Here is an 18370-nt window from a genome sequence, read left to right on the forward strand (position 1 = left end):
AGGAGGTTTGAGAAAATATTTCCTCCACCTCGCAGTGACCTCTAGACATAGCACCTTCTGTTGATTTTTTTGGCCTGTCATTGTAAAAAATAATGGAATGAAGTACGCACAGCAAAGGAGGGAAGATTTTATTTATTTATTTTTTAAAGATTTATTTATTTATTTATTTATTTACTTACTTACTTACTTATTCAGAGAGAGAGAAAGAGAGGCAGAGACACAGGCAGAGGGGGAGAAGCAGGCTCCATGCCGGAAGCCTGACACAGGACTGGATCCCAGGTCCCCAGGATCACACCCTGGGCTGCTAAACCACTGCGCCACCCACGGATCCCCCAGCAGGGAAGATTTTAAAACAAAAGCCAGAGAATGGAATTCAGGGAATTCATTAAATTGACCCACAAAACTGGGACATCTGGCTGGCTCAGTGGGTGGAGCATGGGACTCTTGATATTCAGGGTGTGAGTTTGAGCCCCACATTGGGTGTAAAGAGTATTTAAAAATCTTAAAAAAAAAAAAAAAAGTCCTCAGAAGCACTACAACATGAAGACCTGAATGGATGACATTCAGTGGTCCCGAAGGTCTAGATATCACTGGAATAATAGATGTGCATTATCAGATCACTAATGGTAATGCTTGTACAAAGTGATGTTCTGTAAATATATTTCCTCTAAATTGATTACTGCAGTTATTTCTAAGCTCTTTTCCTAAACAAGTTTTATCAAGACCCCAGTTACGTTTTATCACTCATGATTACAGATATATTGATAATTTACAGAATTTTCATACCTATCATCATATTTTTTTAAAGATTTTATTTATTTGAGAGACAGAGAGACAGCACATGAGTGGAGGTGGTGGAGGGGTAGAGGGAGAAGCAGACTTTGTGCTGAGCAGGGAGTTGGATTCAGGGCTAGATTCCAGGACCTCAGGATCATGATCTGAGCCAAAGGCAGATGCTTAGCCCACTGAGCCACCCAGGTGCCTCTTATCATCTCTCTTTTGATACTCAGTTACCTTTGCCTAAAATAATATTCCCATTTTAAGGATGAGGCAGCTGGGCCTCAGGGCTGTAGCACCTTTGCCAAGGACACACAGGTTGCAGGTGGTAGAGTTCAGAGCTCACATGCCCTGAGCGGCGCATACTTCCCAACAAGAAAAACATTCAGTTCAACTAAGTTTCTCCACATTTATTGAATGCACACTGAGTATGATTCAGTATTCCATGAACTATCTTTGTCAGTGACTTTCAAATAAACATTTGAGTCAATAATGGCAGAATGCATTGATTAAAACAGGGGTCAGAAAAGATTCATAACCTTTAAAAATTGAGTTCAGGGCTTGCTGAAACTTTGTAATTTACCAAAGACAAAAGAGAAGCATTAATTTGCTGACTCACTCACCTAGCCCTAGATCTAAAAGAGCCACACTACTTAATGAACTCCATAGCCTTTCTTTCTTTCTTTTTTTAAAAGTAGGCTCTGCACCCAATGTGGGGCTAGACCCACCACCCTGAGATGGAGAGTTGCATGTTCTACTGCCTGATGCAGCCAGGCACCCTTCCATGGCTCTCTTAATAGCAATCATTTTATTACTTGGGATTTGGGTGTCCCTGCTTGCTCCTCCTTCCTCTTGCTGAGGCTCCTGCCTGGCCCTTTCTCTTTATAAAACAAAAGAGTGACAGATGATTCAAGATGGAAGGAATCAAATCCCTAGTGTCATCCCTACATTCATTTTTGGAGTGAGGAATTGGTGACTTGGTGAGGTGAATTGTCATCAATTCATCCAGTATAAGACCTTGTCTTAGAATTCAGCTTTTTAATTCCCAGTTTGGTAACATCACACACTGAAGGGATTTCCCATCACGGCCTGAATGGATGGTTGGGGTGGGGGTGGGGTATAGGTAGGGGGCTTCAGCAGGAAGCCCTCCACAGTGACAGAGTATTCTAGATATAATTGTTTCTTTGTAAATAAACCTTTCATTGAAGCATGATATATATAAAGTCTTAAAAGTTCTGCTCAGGGAGTTATCATCTGAACACACATACTGTGAAATCAGCACACAGACCAAGAAAAATTTGCCAGGACCCCAGAAGCCTTTTTGTGCCTATTTGGTAGCTTCTACTCCTTAATGTATCCAGTATCATGTCAAAGGTTAGTTTTCCCTGCTTGTGGACTTTATATAAGCAAAATCCTACATTTAGTATCTAGTTTCTTCATTTCATGTTGCTGCAAATAGCATTAGTTATGTTTTCTTATAGTGTCTTTAAAGATTTTTTTTTCAAGATTTTATTTATTTATTTGAGAGAGTGAGAGAGCAGGGGGTGGTCAGAGGGAGAAGCAGACTTTGTGCTGAGCAGGGAGTTGGATTCAGGGCTTGATCCCAGCACCTCAGGATCATGACCTGAGCCAAAGGCAGATGCTTAGCCCACTGAGCCACCCAGGTGCCCCTAGTCACTTATTTTATAACTATTTCACTATTTTTTTTTCATCATATTGTGATGGACATGTGGGTTGATTCTAGTTTGAGAATATTATGAAGTGTTACTCTTATAGATGGTTTTTGTATCCCAATGTATTGAACTTCTGCTCAGTATATATCTACAAGTATAATTGCTGGAGATGTAGTGTTCTCTTTGCCAAATACTGACAAATAATTATCCAAATGGTTGATTAGTTTTACTGTGAGATTGGCAGTTGCTCTACTTTCTTGCCAACACTAAGTATAATCAGTTTTTCATTTTATCCATTCTGACAGATATATAATACCTCACTGTAGTTTTAATTCATGTTTTCATGACACTTCATGATGCTGAGTGCTTTTTCTGATGTCCTTTGGCAATATCAATTTACAAAAACCCTTTACAAAAGGGTTTGTATAGTTTAGATATGAGCCCACTGCTGGCTTCATATATAAATATGTGTATTAAAGATATTATTTATTCATTAGACAGAGGCAGAGACAGAGGCAGAGGGAGAAGCAGGCTCCCTGCAATGATCCCGATGTGGGACTCGATCCCAGGACCCTGGGATCATGACCTGAGCCAAAGGCAGACACTCAACCACTGAGCTACCCAGGTGCCCCTACTGGCTTGATATGTGTATTTTTACATATTTTACTTTTAATAATCCTAAGTGTATAGATTAGTTCAAAGTCTGTACAAAGAATTTCCTTTACTTTGAACATCTGAGAGTAATTTACTGACCTGAAGTTCCAAAACCAAAATACTTTGATATGGTTATATGTAATTCTCCCATATAACCATAATACAACTTTCATTTTATTTTTCAATTTTTATTTTGGTTTTCTTACAAAGGTTGACATTTTCCACAACGGATGTAAGAGTGTTGAAAAAAAATTCCAAATCTTTGGGGGCAGGGAGGGGGAATGAATGAAATCGTCACGGTTTTTATTTTATTTTTCAATTTTTATTTTGAACTTTCAAAATCAGGAAACTAAAATTGATGTATTGGGACCACCCAATCCTCATTTCTATTAATGTTTCACCAAAAGTCCCCATGATATCCTTCATATTCATTCAGAACCCATAATCACATGTTGCAAGTAGTGGTCATGTCTCCTTAATCTATTTCAGTCTAGAATAGTTCCTTAGCTTTCCCTTGACTTTCCCTTGACCCTGCCACTCTTGAAGATATATGCTGAGTATTTGTAAAATGTCTCTCAATTTGGGTTTGTCTGGTATTCCTCATGATTAGATTCCGTTTATGTACCTCTCCCACCCCCAAAGATCTTTAGTAATTTCTACATCCAACTTGGGGCTTGAATTTACAACCCTGAGATCAAGAGTCACATGCTCCAACTGCAGCCAGGTGCCCTGAGGTTATGCATCTTTGACAGGAATATCAAAGAAGGCTTTTTCTTCTCTTTGCATCCTATTAAGAGGACAACTACAATCTGCCCATTATGGGTGTCAACTTTGATTACTTAAGAGTGCCTGGTAGTCTCTTCCATAAAATTATTTATTTTTATTTTTAAAAAAAAAAAAAAAAATTGGGCAGCCCGGGTGGCTCAGCGGTTTAGCGCCGCCTTCAGCCCAGGGCGTGATCCTGGAGACCTGGGATTGAGTCCCATGTCAGGCTTCCTGCATGGAGCCTGCTTCTCCCTCTGCTGTGTCTGTGCCTCTCTCTCTTTCTCTGTGTCTCTCATGAATAAATAAATAAAAACCTTTAAATAAAATAAAATAAATTTATTTATGTATTTGACAGAGTAAACACAAGCAGGAGGAGTGGGAGAGGGAAAAGCAGGCTCCCCGCTGAGCAGGGAGTTACATTTGGGGCTCAATCCCAGGACCCTGAGATCAAGACTTGAGCTGAAGGCAGATGCTTAACTGACTGAGCCACCCCCACCTGAGGCACCCCTACCATAAAACTATTTTAATAGCATTTGTAATTAAAAAATAATTGGAGGAGACACTTTGAAACTATGTAACTATTCATCAAGTTTTCTTTTTCTTTTTTTAAAGATTTATTTATTTATTTATTCATGAGAGACACAGAGAGAAACAGAGAGGCAGAGACACAGGCAGAGGGAGAAGCAGGCTCCATGCAGAGAGCCTGATGTGGGACTCGATCCCGGGTCCCCAGGATCATGCCCTGGGCTAAAGGCAGACGCTAAGCCACTGAGCCATCCAGGGATCCCATCAAGTTTTCTTTTTTAAAAAAATATTTTATTTATTTGTGAGAAACAGAGAGAGAGGCAGAGGCACAGGCAGAGGGAGAAGCAGGCTCCATGCAGGGAACCTGACCTGGGACTCCTTCCCAGGTCTCCCGGATCACGCCCTGGGCTGAAGGGGGCGCTAAACCCCACCCAGGCTGCCCCAAGTTTTCTTTTTCTTTTTTTTTTTTGCCCCAAGTTTTCAATTGTATTTATGAATCATCATGGAATCAGGCATTCAGTTACTTTCCAATCCATTACAGATTTGTTTTTCGACTTGTCTAATGACCGAATTCTTTGCCCTCTTCACATAACCCCATCAATCTTTGAACAACTCCTTATTTTCTAAAGGAATTATATATTCCAGTCTCATACATTCTACTGCCCTTCTCTCCAATTAGCTATTTCTTCAGAGAGTCCTGGTTTTTAATAAAAAATGTAGTTTAGGGGATCCCTGGGTGGCGCAGCGGTTTAGAGCCTGCCTTTGGCCCAGGGCACGATCCTGGACTCCCGGGATCGAGTCCCACGTGGGGCTCCCAGCATGGAGCCTGCTTCTCCCTCCTCCTGTGTCTCTGCCTCTCTCTCTCTCTCTCTCTATGTCTATCATAAATAAATAAATAAATAAATAAATAAATAAATAAATAAATAAATCAATCTTTAATAAAATGTAGTTTAGAGGGGCTGCTGGGTGGTTTGGTTCACTGAGCGTCCAACTTTTAGTTCCTAATCAGGTCATGGTCTCAGGGTTCTGGGATCAAGCTCCATATCAGGCTCCAAGTTCTGTGGAGAGTCTGCTTGGTATTCTTTCTCTGTCCCTCCCCCTGCTCACATGCTTTCTCTGTCCCTCTCTCTCAAATAAACGGGTAAATCTTTAAAAAAAAAAAAAAGTGGTTTAAAACATGGGTGTAGATGGGGATCCCTGGGTGGCTCAGCGGTTTGGCACCTGCCTTTGGCCCAGGGCGTGATCCCGGAGCCCCAGGATCGAGTCCCACGTCAGGCTCCCAGCATGGAGCCTGCTTCTCCCTCCCTCTGCCTCTCTCTCTCTCTCTATCATAAATAAATAAATCTTAAAAAAAAAAAAAAAAAAAAAGTGTGTAGGGCAGCCCCGGTGGCGCAGCGGTTTAGCGCCGCCTGCAGCCCAGGGCGTGATCCTGGAGACCCTGGATCAAGTCCCACGTCGGGCTCTCTGTATGATGCCTGCTTCTTTCTCTGCCTCTCTCTCTCTCTGTCTCTATGAATAAATAATAAAATATTTAAAAAAATGTGTGTACTAGGTATGCTCACTGTTGTGGAGTGCAACAGCTCCCAGGCCTTCTCAGTTTATAGAACTAGGGGATATATGCATTGTATACACATGCATAGACATATAAAATGTCCAATACATGCATATACTTATACCTCTATTTATTACACTACCTATATATACTGACTACAATGAATTCACACATATATTCTATTCTGATCCAACACCATAGGGTTTATCTCTGTTTTCTCCCTTTCTATATTTTTACCTCCCTTTGATGATAGTGATAAACTTAGCTTCCCATTATTCTTAACATATATACTTATTTGATCAATTCCCCTGTATGAAACCAATCTGTTTCTGCCACCAAACCCTCCCTGGGCTAAAGATTTCTCCTTAATATGCTTGGGCTACAATAATTGTGCCAAACCAACCCTTGTTAGGAATGCAGTGTTCACCCATGTAAGGCACTGATACTCCAACTGGGGACAGTCATTTGTGGGGAAGCCCTTCTTATCCTGCTGGGTTTCTGATCCCCATATCAAGGTGACATGCCCATGAAGACATTTTCATCAACATGAGTGGGCATTGGCTCCCCAAACAAGGCAGCTTCTATCCTGTCCTTGTAGGTGCCCTTCCTGCCTTACTTGGACTATGATGCCCTATTCTGGCTGCCTCTCCATGGGGATGCGGGATGCCCTCTTCATACCACGACTCTAGGTCCCATTGCAAAGCAGCCCTATCTGCGTTAGTAACCTCCTCTCCTCAAACTCTGACACCTCAATGAATAAATAAGTAAATCTCAATAATACAAAGAAACTTAAAATGGGCAGGACTTGAAAAGACAATTGACAAATAAAGCACATGGAATGTGTGAAAAAGTGATAATTATCATCAGAGAAATACTAAAGAAAACCACAAGGAGATACCACTCACCACAAATGTATTGAAAAAGATTGAAAACAAGAATCAGTGAAGATGTAGAGAAATTAGAACTTTCATGCTCTGCCGGAGATTGTGAAGAGTTACACTCACTTTGCAAAGGTCATGCAAACAACATTCAGGTGATCTCTGCTGACTAGGGGTTAAAGTGACAGGTGCACCTGCCTCCCAGGCTAGTGTTACCAGATCTGACCCATTGGAACACCCCAGGAGGGCAAGTTCAGAGGTTCATGGAAAACTAGTTTCTGGGATGCCTGGGTAGCTCAGAGGTTGAACATCTGCCTTTGGCTCAGGTCATGATCCCAAGGTTGGGGGAGTGAGTCTTGCATCAGGTTCCCTGTAGGGAGCCTGCTTCTCCCCCTGGTCTCTCATGAGTAAATAAATGAAACTTAAAACATCAACAACAAACAGTTCCCTCCTCTTCCCAGAGTGCTCTTCTCAGAAAATGAGTTGGACTCACATGACCCCCAAACCTCCCCGGAGCATGTGCTTTTCCACTAGGATCTTTTTTTTTTTTTTTTTTTTTTTTTTTAAGATTTTACTTATTTATTCGTGAGAGACAGAGAGAGAGGCAGAGACATAGGCAGAGGCAGAGAAGCAGGCTCCCTACAGGGAGCCCGAAGTGGGACTCCATCCGGGACTCCAGGATCACACCCTGGGCCGAAGGGAGGTGCTCAACCGCTGAGCCACCCAGGCGTCCCTCCACCAGGATCTTAAACTATGCAGGGGAACTTCCTATAGAGACCACAGAATTCACTGGGCATCCAGAGAAGAAAAATAACCCAAGAAGCAGTTCTTACATTTTTGTATCAGAAATTCTGAAACTTCTAGGACGCCTGGGTGGCTCACTGGTTGAGCGTCTGCCTTAGGCTCAGGGTGTTAATCCCGGTGCAGGGATCAAGTCCCGCATCCGGCTCCCGTTCGAGGAGCCTTTTTCTACCTCTATGTCTCTGCCCTCTCTCTGTGCCTCTCATGAATAAATAAGCAAAACCTCTTAAAAAAAAAAAAATTAAGGGCAGCCCCGGTGGCTCAGCGGTTTAGTGCCGCCATCCGTCCGGGGTGTGATCCTGGAGACCCGGAATCCGGTCCTACATCGGGCTCCCTGCATGGAGCCTGCTTCTCCCTCTGCCTGTGTCCCTGCCTCTGTGTGTGTGTGTGTGTGTGTGTGTCTCATGAATAAATAAATAAAATCTTAAAAAAAAAGTCTGCTTCATTAAACCATGAGGTTTTTAAAAAATAAAAAAAATTAAAAACATTAAAAAAATTTAAAAAATTCTGATTTCCAGAGCCTTAAAATATTTTATTCCAAAAAATTTTAACTTTTTTTCAATTTATTTTTAAGCTACATTATTGTTCATTTTCACATGCTTTTCATACACACTCTTAAGTATTAGATGGCACTTTCTTCAGTGAATGTTGGCTCTAGTCTACAGTGAGTACATCCATTGTTAGTATTTTAAATTATAGCGCAATACTGTTTTGGGTGCCTTTTTTGAGCCAAAAGACTTAGGAGTTACGTTTCCAAGCAATTGCTCTATTTAAGTTCACATGTTGTTTTTAATTATCCTTTAATGGGATTATAGGAAATGATCTCCATTACAGTAATTTTTTTTTAAAGATTGAGACTCTTTTGTAGTCCAAAATGATGAATTTCGTTACATGGTCACCTGCTATTAATTAACATCTATCCAGATATTTACAATTACATCACTCCTCTATTCTTTTACAAGTAGGCTCCATGCTCAGTGTGGAACCCAGTGTGGGGCTTGAACTTACGACCCTGAGATGACCTGAGCTGAGAACCAGAATTGGTTGCTTAACTGAGCCACCCAGGCACTTCTCTATTCTTTGTCTATAGGAATTTCAAGCACCTACTGAATCAGCTGAACATTATGTGTGAATCTCCAGGGATGGTGAATAATGGATATAAATTTTAGGTTGTAATTTTTTTTTCCTTCAATACGTTGATAATCTATCTCATGATCTTTTAATTAAAATAAGACATGTGCCATCTATTGTATCTCTGTGCCTTTGTAAATGAGCTATCTAGCTTTAGAAGATTCTCTCTGATGTTATTTTATCTACAATGCACCCTGGTATAGTTTCCCTTGTCTTTTCTGTTTAGCACCTGATAAACTAATCTAATAGAGGTCCTTCCTCTTTAATTTTAGGAGAGTCATTTTTTAATTTTTTTAAAGATTTATTTATTCATGAGAATCACACAGAGAGAGGCAGAGACACAGGCAGAGGGAGAAGCAGGCTCCCCAAAGGGAGCCTGATGTGGGACTCGATCATGGATCCTAGGATCACGACCTGAGCCAAAGGCAGACGCTCAACCACTGGGCCACTCAGGCATCCCCTGAGAGTCAATACTTTTTAATCCGGTGTGTTTACCTGGTTCTTCTTGGTAAATGTATTCTGGTTTCATGATTCCAACACGCTCTATTATACCGTGAACAAGACCTATACAGTACACGCTACCTCATGGAGATGAGGAGGCTGACAGATTGGGAAGTGAGTGAGATCCTTTGGGAGGAAGAAGGGACAGAGGGACATTCATTCAAAAGTGAACTGTGAGCTGAGACTTGAATGAAAGGGAATTACCATGCAGATATCCGATTGAGGAACATGACTAAAGATCAAATCCAAATAATAATTAATCAATGAATTATGAATTTTTGATTACCTTTGGTACTTCCAATGCCTCTGTTAGAAAAGCAAAATAAACATAACAGACCTGTTTTCACTGGGTTTTCTTACCATTTGTTTTATCTGTACTGGAAGAAGTGCTTTTTATTAATTTAATGTTTCCCAAGCTTCACTGATTCATGTACCTGACATAGATTTTTGCAGTGTAGAATTAGTTCAGGTGATAAAGATTATAAGAGTGGTTACAAGAGGGCAGCCCTGGTGGCTCAGCGGTTTAGCACCGCCTTTAGCCCAGGGCATGATCCTGGAGACCCCAAATCAAGTCCCGTCAGGCTCCCAGCATGGAGCCTGTTTCTCCCTCTGCCCCTGCCCCTGCCTCTGCCTCTCTCTCTGTCCCTCATGAATAAATAAATAAAATCTTAAAAAAAAAAAAAAAGAGTGGTTACAAGAGAGAGTTTAATAAGGAAGAACAGAAACTCCTGAGATGCTAGCAACAGATCATAATCTAAATGGCAGTTACACATAATCTAAATGTGCATACAACTGAGCACTGAAGATTCTGTACTTTTTAAAAAAAATTTTATTTATTTATTCATGAGAGACAGAGAGAGAGAGAGGCAGAGACACAGGCAGAGGGAGAATCAGGCTCCATGCAAGGAGCCTGATGTGGGACTTGATCCCAGGACTCCAGGATCACACCCTGGGCTGAAGGCAGCGCTAAACCGCTGCACCACCCGGGCTGCCCCGATTCTGTACTCTCCTGAAGTTATATCCCCATAAGTAGAAAAAGATCTGATATTTTCTCTAAGGACTATGCTATATATATATATATATATTTTTTTTTTTTTTTTAAGATTTTTATTCATGAGACAGAGAGAGAGGCAGAGACACAGGCAGAGTGAGAAGCAGGCTCCATGTAGGTCCAGCCCAATGCAGGACCCGATTCCAGGACTCCAGGATCACAACCTGAGCTGAAGGCAGACACCTAAGAGCTGAGCCACCCAGGTGTCCCTATTTTTATTTCATTAAAGAACTCTAAAGCTAAAAAGGAATGAAATCTTCATTTGACCACCTTAATTAGGTAGGTGGTGGCAGAGTACTGAGCATGAAGAGAGGCAGGCATACTTTATAAAAGTTCTGAAATACTCTAGAAAGAGGAGCAGAGCTCATGAGCTCATGTAACAAACCCCCTCCCCTCAATAGATGGTCAAATTTAACCAAAATAGTGATGGATAGTTAACAAGACTCAGGAAGAAGTAAACAAGACTCCAGAGGCATGACTTGGAGGGTCAATCTGTTTATTGATCTGGCTAAGACACAACAGATTTGTGAAAGAAAGATCAGGAAAAATTATGGACAATTTATGCTTTAGGGCTTTCTCATAATGGTCTCTGTGGACATAGCCCAGGAATTTGAGCTTTTAATTATGTATTCATTTCACAAAGGCAGGCGCTAAACCACTGCGCCACTCAGGGATCCCCATTTCAATCAAAATCTAAACAAAATGTACACAAGCACATTCTATTTTTTTTAAAGATTACTTTTAAAATTTATTTATTCATAGACAGAGAGAGAGAGAGAGAGAGAGAGAGAGGCAGAGGGAGAAGCAGGCTCCCTGCAAGGATCCCGGTGTTTGGGACTCGATTCCGGGTCTCCGGGATCATGCCCTGGACTGAAGGCAGCGCTAAGCCGCTGAGCCACCAGGGCTGCCCTATACAAGCACATTCTAGATCACATGAATGACCAACCACTTTATAATCAAGTACAGTGGTCTATAACCTGGATTTAAATGCTTGTAGTTTCAAATTATGTTGGTACCACATAACACCTAGACAGCATTTATCATGTAGCAGTGGTGTCTTTGCTTGACACTGCTGTCGAACTCCTATCCTAGTCACACACAACTGGACTATATTATAACATGTAGTAATTTAAGCTTTGTTTGTCAACTATAAGCCAAACTTTTGTAAAATTCTAAGAAAATGTAAAAATATTTTTAATAATTTTAAAAAATCATTTAAAATTTTTTTATTTTTTATAATATTTTATTTATTTGACAGAATGAGCACAAGCAGGGGGAGTAGCAGAGGGAGAGGGAGAAGCAGACTCACTGAGTGGGGGGCTCAATTCCAGGACCCTGGGATTGTGACCGGAGCTGAAGGCAAATGCTTAACTGAGTCACCCAGAGGTCCCTATTTATTTGTTTTAGAGAGACCAGGGAAGAGGAGCAAAGCAAAAGGGACAAAGAGTCTCAAGCAGACTATGCTGAGTGTAGAGCCCCACATGGATATTGATCTCAGGACCCTGAGATGATGACCTGAGCTGAAACCAAGAGTCACTCAACTGACTGCACCATACAGGCGCCCCAAAAATAATTTTATCTTTTAACTAAACCTGTTTAATTAATTTTTAAAGATTTTATTCATTTATTCATGAGACACAGAGAGAGGCAAAGACATGGGCAGACAGAGATACGCAGGCTCCATGCAGGGAGCCTGATGTGGGACCTGATCCTGGGACTCTAGGATCACGCTCTGGGCTGAAGGCAGATGCTTAACCGCTGAGCCAACTAAACCTGTTTAAAGTTCACATTATTAGCTAAATGAGAGACATAAATGTGTATAATGGAAAGACGACTGGGGCACTTAGATGGCTGTTGGTTAGGCATCTGACTTTTTTTTTTTTTTAAATATTTTATTTATTTATTCATGATAGTCACAGAGAGAGAGAGAGAGAGGCAGAGACATAGGCAAAGGGAGAAGCAGGCTCCATGCAGGGAGCCCGATGTGGGATTCGATCCCAGGTCTCCAGGATCGCGCCCTGGGCCAATGGCAGGCGCTAAACCACTGCGCCACCCAGGGTTCCCGGCATCTGACTTTTGAACTCAGCTCAGTCTTGATCTAGATATCAGGAATTTGGGCCCTGCATTAAAGCACACACATACACAAAACCCTCAAAACAGGGGATCCCTGGGTGGTGCAACGGTTTGGCGCCTGCTTTTGGCCCAGGGCGCGATCCTGGAGACTTGGGATCGAATCCCACATCGGGCTCCCGGTGCATGGAGCCTGCTTCTCCCTCTGCCTATGTCTCTGCCTCTCTCTCTCTCTCTCTCTCTCGGTGACTATCATAAATAAATAAATAAAAATTAAAAAAAAAAACAACCCTCAAAACAAACAAACCCCCCACCAAAACAAAACAAGCTTCACTAGGGTTTTTTTTTTTTTTTTTTTTAAGACTTTAGAGAGAAACAGGACAGTGCAAGGAGGAGGGGCAGAGGGAGAGAATCTCAGACTCCACATTGAGTGCAAGCCCAAAGTCCTTAATCCCAGGACTCCAAGATCATGACCTGAGCCCAAAACTGAGTTTGATGATTAACTATTAAACACAGGTGTCCCAAGCTTCACTAGATTTTGACAAGTACATAGCTGAATGTAACAGTAATGATAGTAAATCAAGTTGTGACAGTGATTCCAAAGAACTGAAGATCAAGAGATTTTTAAAAATTTTTACTTTTTTTTAAAAAGCATTTTATTTATTTATTCACAGAGACACACACACAGAGAGAGGCAGAGACACAGGCAGAGGGAGAAGCAGGCTCCATGCAGGGAGCCTGATGTGGGACACAATCCCGGGTCTCTGGGATCACACCCTGGGCTGGAGACAGTGTTTACGCTGAGCCACCAGGACTGCCCAAAAATTTTTACTCTTAAGTATGATTCATTGGGCTTAAATTGGTAACCATAATTAATGGTTAAGCAAGAAATACAGTATGTTGTTTGTAGAAATGTAATGCTTAAGATAGCAAATAGGATCATAAAAACTTAACTACCATTAATTTAAAATGCTCAAAACCAAAATAATTCTGAGAGTATGGACCTTAAAACAAACACTTAATATTTTGAATATAAATATTACTTTTCATTCTCATAAAGTATCTCTTCAAACTGCTAAGACTAAAGAATCATATATATTTGCTAAGACATTAGTGAAAGATGCCATCAAACACGTTTACTCAGAAATATTCAAGTTCCAGGGCGCCTGGCTGGTACAATAGTTAAGCACCGGACTCTTGGCTTTTGCTCAGGTCACAATCTTAGGGTTGTGAGATTGAGACCCACCTCAGGCTCTGTGCTAAGCACAGTCTGCTTAGGATTCTCTCCCCCCTTTCCCTCTGCCTCTTCCCCACTGGTCTCTCTCTCTCCAAAGTAAATCTTTAAGAAATGTTCATGTACCACTTTCACTATACCTCTCAACACATTAGGAACTGTCTAGTGATATGGAAGACTCAATGAACAAATAAAGCTAAGTCTTTTTCATGACAATTTGATTAACTGAAGACAAATACTGTTTTAGGAATATTCTTTTATATAAAGACAGAAACAGAGAGTATTTGTTTCAGTATCACACAATTAGAATATCTTTTTTTTCTGCTCCTTACTAAAATCTAGAACTAAAAGAAAATGAGAGAGATGTTAAACTCCCAGAAGAGAACAAAAGAGACGGCAACACAAGATTTTTGGAAGCTAAAAATAAAGTTCATGGGTTCTCATAGTCTCAAAAGGCTGGAGCACGAGTTCATAAGCTCAGATTTGGGACAGTTTGAGTAATCAGGCAACCAAATAAGAATGTCAAGTAGTCAGCCGGATAGGAGTTCAGGAAAAAGATTCTGGTTAGAGATAGAAATTTGAGTCCTCTATTTAAGTCAGTGAGATAAGACCATCAAGGGAGCCCCAAGTCTTGCTTGGGACATCCTAATGTCTAGGGGCCAAAGACAATAAGGAAGAAATAGCTAAGGGGACTAAGAAAGAACAAGAGACACCGAGGCTGCTTCCACAGTTTGGCTATTGTGGCCATTGCTGATAGAAACATCGGGGTGCAGGTGTCCCGACGTTTCATTGCATCTGAATCTTTGGGGTAAATCCCCAACAGTGCAATTGCTGGGTCGTAGGGCAGGTCTATTTTTAACTCTTTGAGGAACCTCCACACAGTTTTCCAGAGTGGCTGCACCAGTTCACATTCCCACCAACAGTGTAAGAGGGTTCCCTTTTCTCCGCATCCTCTCCAACATTTGTTGTTTCCTGCCTTGTTAATTTTCCCCAATAGTGAAAGGGAATATAAAGGAAGGGAAAAGAAATGTTGGGAAATATCAGGAAGGGAGACAGAACATAAAGACTCCTAACTCGGGGAAACGAACTAGGGGTGGTGGAAGGGGAGGAGGGCGGGTGTTGGAGGAGAATGGGTGACGGGCACTGAGGTGGACACTTGACGGGATGAGCACTGGGTGTTTTTCTGTATGTTGGTAAATTAAACACCAATAAAAGTTAATTTAAAAAAAAAAAAAAAAAAAAAAAAAAGAACAAGAGAAGTAGGAAGGAAAACCAGGCGAGGTGTTTGCTAGAAACTGGCAAACTAAAGAAATTACAAAGTGGAGGTAACACACTAGAGGTGTATTATTCTAGGAAACGTTGCTTAAAGCAAACTGAGGTGACAGATACCAGTAAAAATTGTTCCAATGGAAAAACAGGGATGAAAATCTGACTGGAACAGGTTCTGAAAAAATAGAACAAACAAAAACGTGAATACAGACAACTTTCCAAAGAGTTTTGCATAAAAGAAAGAAACGAGACACTTGTTGGCTCGAGCTAGGATAATATATCCATAGTAACAGGAAAGAAGGACACACGAGCACATATGCTGGTAGTCTTATAGATGCTGTTGTGGCAATTTTTTCAACTACTTTTCTGATTCTATTTTTCAGCACCAATAGGGAGCAAGGTGAGAGAGGAATTACTATAGATGTGAGGACAGAGGTGAACCGAAGAAATAGTCACTAGACAACATAACAGTACAGGCTAGGGAAACTTAGTAGAACTACGAAGCAACCAAGTTACAGGGATGATTGGTCAGCATGGGTGACTGGTAAACATTTCCACTTAAAACACATACATTAAACATGTTTTCGCAAGAGACAAACAACCTACACAGAAATGGTTCAGAGAGCATTCAAGGAACTCTCTGCCCCATAGTCTGATATACACACACACATATTTGGCCTAAATTTTCCCCATTTTTGCCTTTATGTTCCTCTATCGTATACTATGAATTTTATTCTTCTCTCGGGTACTATTTACCCCCCTCACCATACATTTTCAGGGTCTCTTCTTTCTTGTTCTATTCTTGTTTTGCATGATATACTACCACTTCCAATTTCTGGTCTTTTGTCATGACCCTGCAATTTTTTTGAGAGCCTGCTCTGCATTAACCAATGTCCAGATGAAATCTTTATATATGTGTATAGTACTAATGAATAAAATCAAGTCAACAATGCCAGTCAAGACTTTTGCTGTTATTTTTCTGAAAGAATAATTTGATGAGACGGTCTTATAACAAACATTTATTTGGTAAAGTATTTTATAGAAATAGACCCTAAAATCAAACAATTTCTTATTTAAACAAGAGAAAGCATAATCCCAATCTTTCCCCCCATCAAAGCCTACTCCATAACTGAAGTACCCCAAACCCATGAACTGTATTGCTAAAAAGGGGGAAAAAGACATTAAACTTCCACAGGAAGACTGTATAAATCTGGCAGTGGTTAAGTACAAATCAGCCTGTACCCAAGAGTATTATTGAGCCTGAAAAATTAACGGAAAACCTAAAGTCACTTTGAATACTTCTCTGTTCTTAATAAGGCTCATAAAATTACTATGTATTAATTATGCAATGGAACTAGTTTCATTATGTAAACTGATACAATCAAAAAAGTAAAGTGGATAATCTGGATTTTAAAACCAATACAGGTAAATCACTAGATGTAACCAAGAACTTTAAACTTTAAAAAGACAGTCTTTAGCTCCAATTTAAAACAAACATTCAGGACTGGAATCCTCAGAATTTTCTAGTATCTTGAATATCCCCATCTTCTCTTTAATCGGTCCTGAGGCATTCATTTGATCTAAGAAAAAAATATATAAACAAATATTTATTTTTTAAAAAGCATAAGAACCCAAAAAAGAATCTTTTTTTAACATATTTTTATTTTTTTAAATTTTTATTCATTTATGATATGCACACAGTGAGAGAGAGAGAGGCAGAGACACAGGCAGAGGGAGAAGCAGGCTCCATGCACCGGGAGCCTGACGCGGGACTCGATCCCGGATCTCCAGGATCGCGCCCTGGGCCAAAGGCAGGCGCTAAACCGCTGCGCCACCCAGGGATCCCCCAAAAAGGAATCTTAAAAGAGATGTCCAATATGTTGTCATGAGAAGAGTCTGTCCACAATTTAAAAACCCACAGAAATGTGGGGCACTTTATTCCTTAATCATTTATAGTCAACATAGCAAAAGTGAGAAAGTGTACTCCTCTTATTACAATGAGAACTGACCTCTAAGGAACAAACATCAGTTTGCTAATCAAAATCACTTCTGCTGAATTTAAGATACACGAGTATAGAGCACCAATTCGAAATTGCATTTTCGGATACTTAAAAAAAATAAAAAGCCCAATCATGGTTAGTTTAAAAGTTGAGAGGCAAGATACCATGAAAATTATCTCCATACACATCCCCCACGGCTAATATGTGGTCTTTTACATTTTTTTAAAAAAGATTTTATTTAAACAAATATTTTATTTATTTATTCATGAGAGACATCGAGAAAGAGTCAGAGACATAGGCAGAGAGGGAGAAGCAAACTTCCTGTGGGGAGCCCAATGTGGCACTCAATCCCAGGACCCCGGGGGATCATGCCCTGAGCTGAAAGCAAACACTCAGCCACTGAGCCACCCAGGCATCCCGCTTTTTTACATTTTTGTGAATGATAGCTATGGAGTGAAATCTCTACTGATTTTGAATGGCATTACTCCAATTTCTTTGGCTGTTGAAATATCTTTGTATGTTCACTGGCCACTTCTTTCCTGGGAACTGCGCAAGTTGTCCATTTTTCTTGCTTTTAGTTATCTGTATGTAATAAATACTTCCTGCCTGTTATGTGTTGCAAATATTTCTATGGTTTGTCTCTAATCTGTTTATGATATTATCTGTTTTTATATAAGTCTTTAAAGTAATAAAATCTATTGATTTAATTTTGTACCTTAATTCTTTCCCTGAAACGCCTGGGTGGCTCCCTGCATGAAGCCTGCTTCTCCCTCTGCCTGTGTCTCTGCCTCTCATGAATAAAGAAATAAAATCTTAAAATAAACTTAAAAAAAAAAATTCTTTTCCTGTTCTAAAATCATACATATAGGGGATCTCCTGGGTGGCTCAGAGGTTTGGTGCCTGCCTTCGGGCCAGGGCGTGATCCTGGAGGCCCGAGAGTCCCACATTGGGCTCCCTGCGTGGGGCCCGCTTCTCCCTCTACCTGTGTTTCTGACTCTCTCTCTCTCTCTCCCTGTGTCTTTCATGATGAATAAATAAAATCTTTAAAAAAATAAAATAAAATCCTACATATATATATATATATGCCTATTTTTAAAAAGTTTCGCTTTTAATATTTAGGTTTTGACCAGTTAGATTAATCTATGTAGAATTTGTTGAGTATGAGGTCTCTCAGATGTTGATTAGAAATGTCCTTATAGGGATCCCTGGGTGGCGCAGCGGTTTGGCGCCTGCCTTTGGCCCAGGGTGCGATCCTGGAGACCCGGGATCGAATCCCACGTCAGGTTCCCGGTGCATGGAGCCTGCTTCTCCCTCTGCCTCTCTCTCTCTGTGTGTGACTATCATAAAAAAAAAAGAAAAAAAGAAAAATAAATGTCCTTATATCATGCATTTGAATAATAGGAATTCCCTCTCTCTAGTCTGAATTGCCATTTCTGTCATTTACTGATTTTCCATTCAAGTTTGGTTGACTTTCTGGATTCACCAAACC

At 40.6% G+C, this 18370-nt stretch overlaps 1 protein-coding gene across 3 annotated transcripts in view; it reads right to left on the reverse strand.

The window, feature by feature from the left end:
* Positions 1 to 15887: 15887 nt before the first annotated feature.
* Positions 15888 to 18370, reverse strand: part of HELLS (helicase, lymphoid specific) — a 45826-nt gene continuing 43343 nt past the window's right edge. For all 3 annotated transcript variants that reach the window (XM_041745516.1, XM_041745517.1, XM_041745515.1), the window contains one exon: positions 15888 to 16461. In XM_041745516.1, coding sequence (XP_041601450.1) covers positions 16367 to 16461 — 95 coding nt within the window. In that variant the 3' untranslated portion in view covers positions 15888 to 16366. The remainder of the gene's footprint in view (positions 16462 to 18370) is intronic.

This window comes from Vulpes lagopus, chromosome 2, assembly GCF_018345385.1.
Source record: "Vulpes lagopus strain Blue_001 chromosome 2, ASM1834538v1, whole genome shotgun sequence".
Classification (NCBI taxonomy): Eukaryota; Metazoa; Chordata; class Mammalia; order Carnivora; family Canidae; genus Vulpes; species Vulpes lagopus.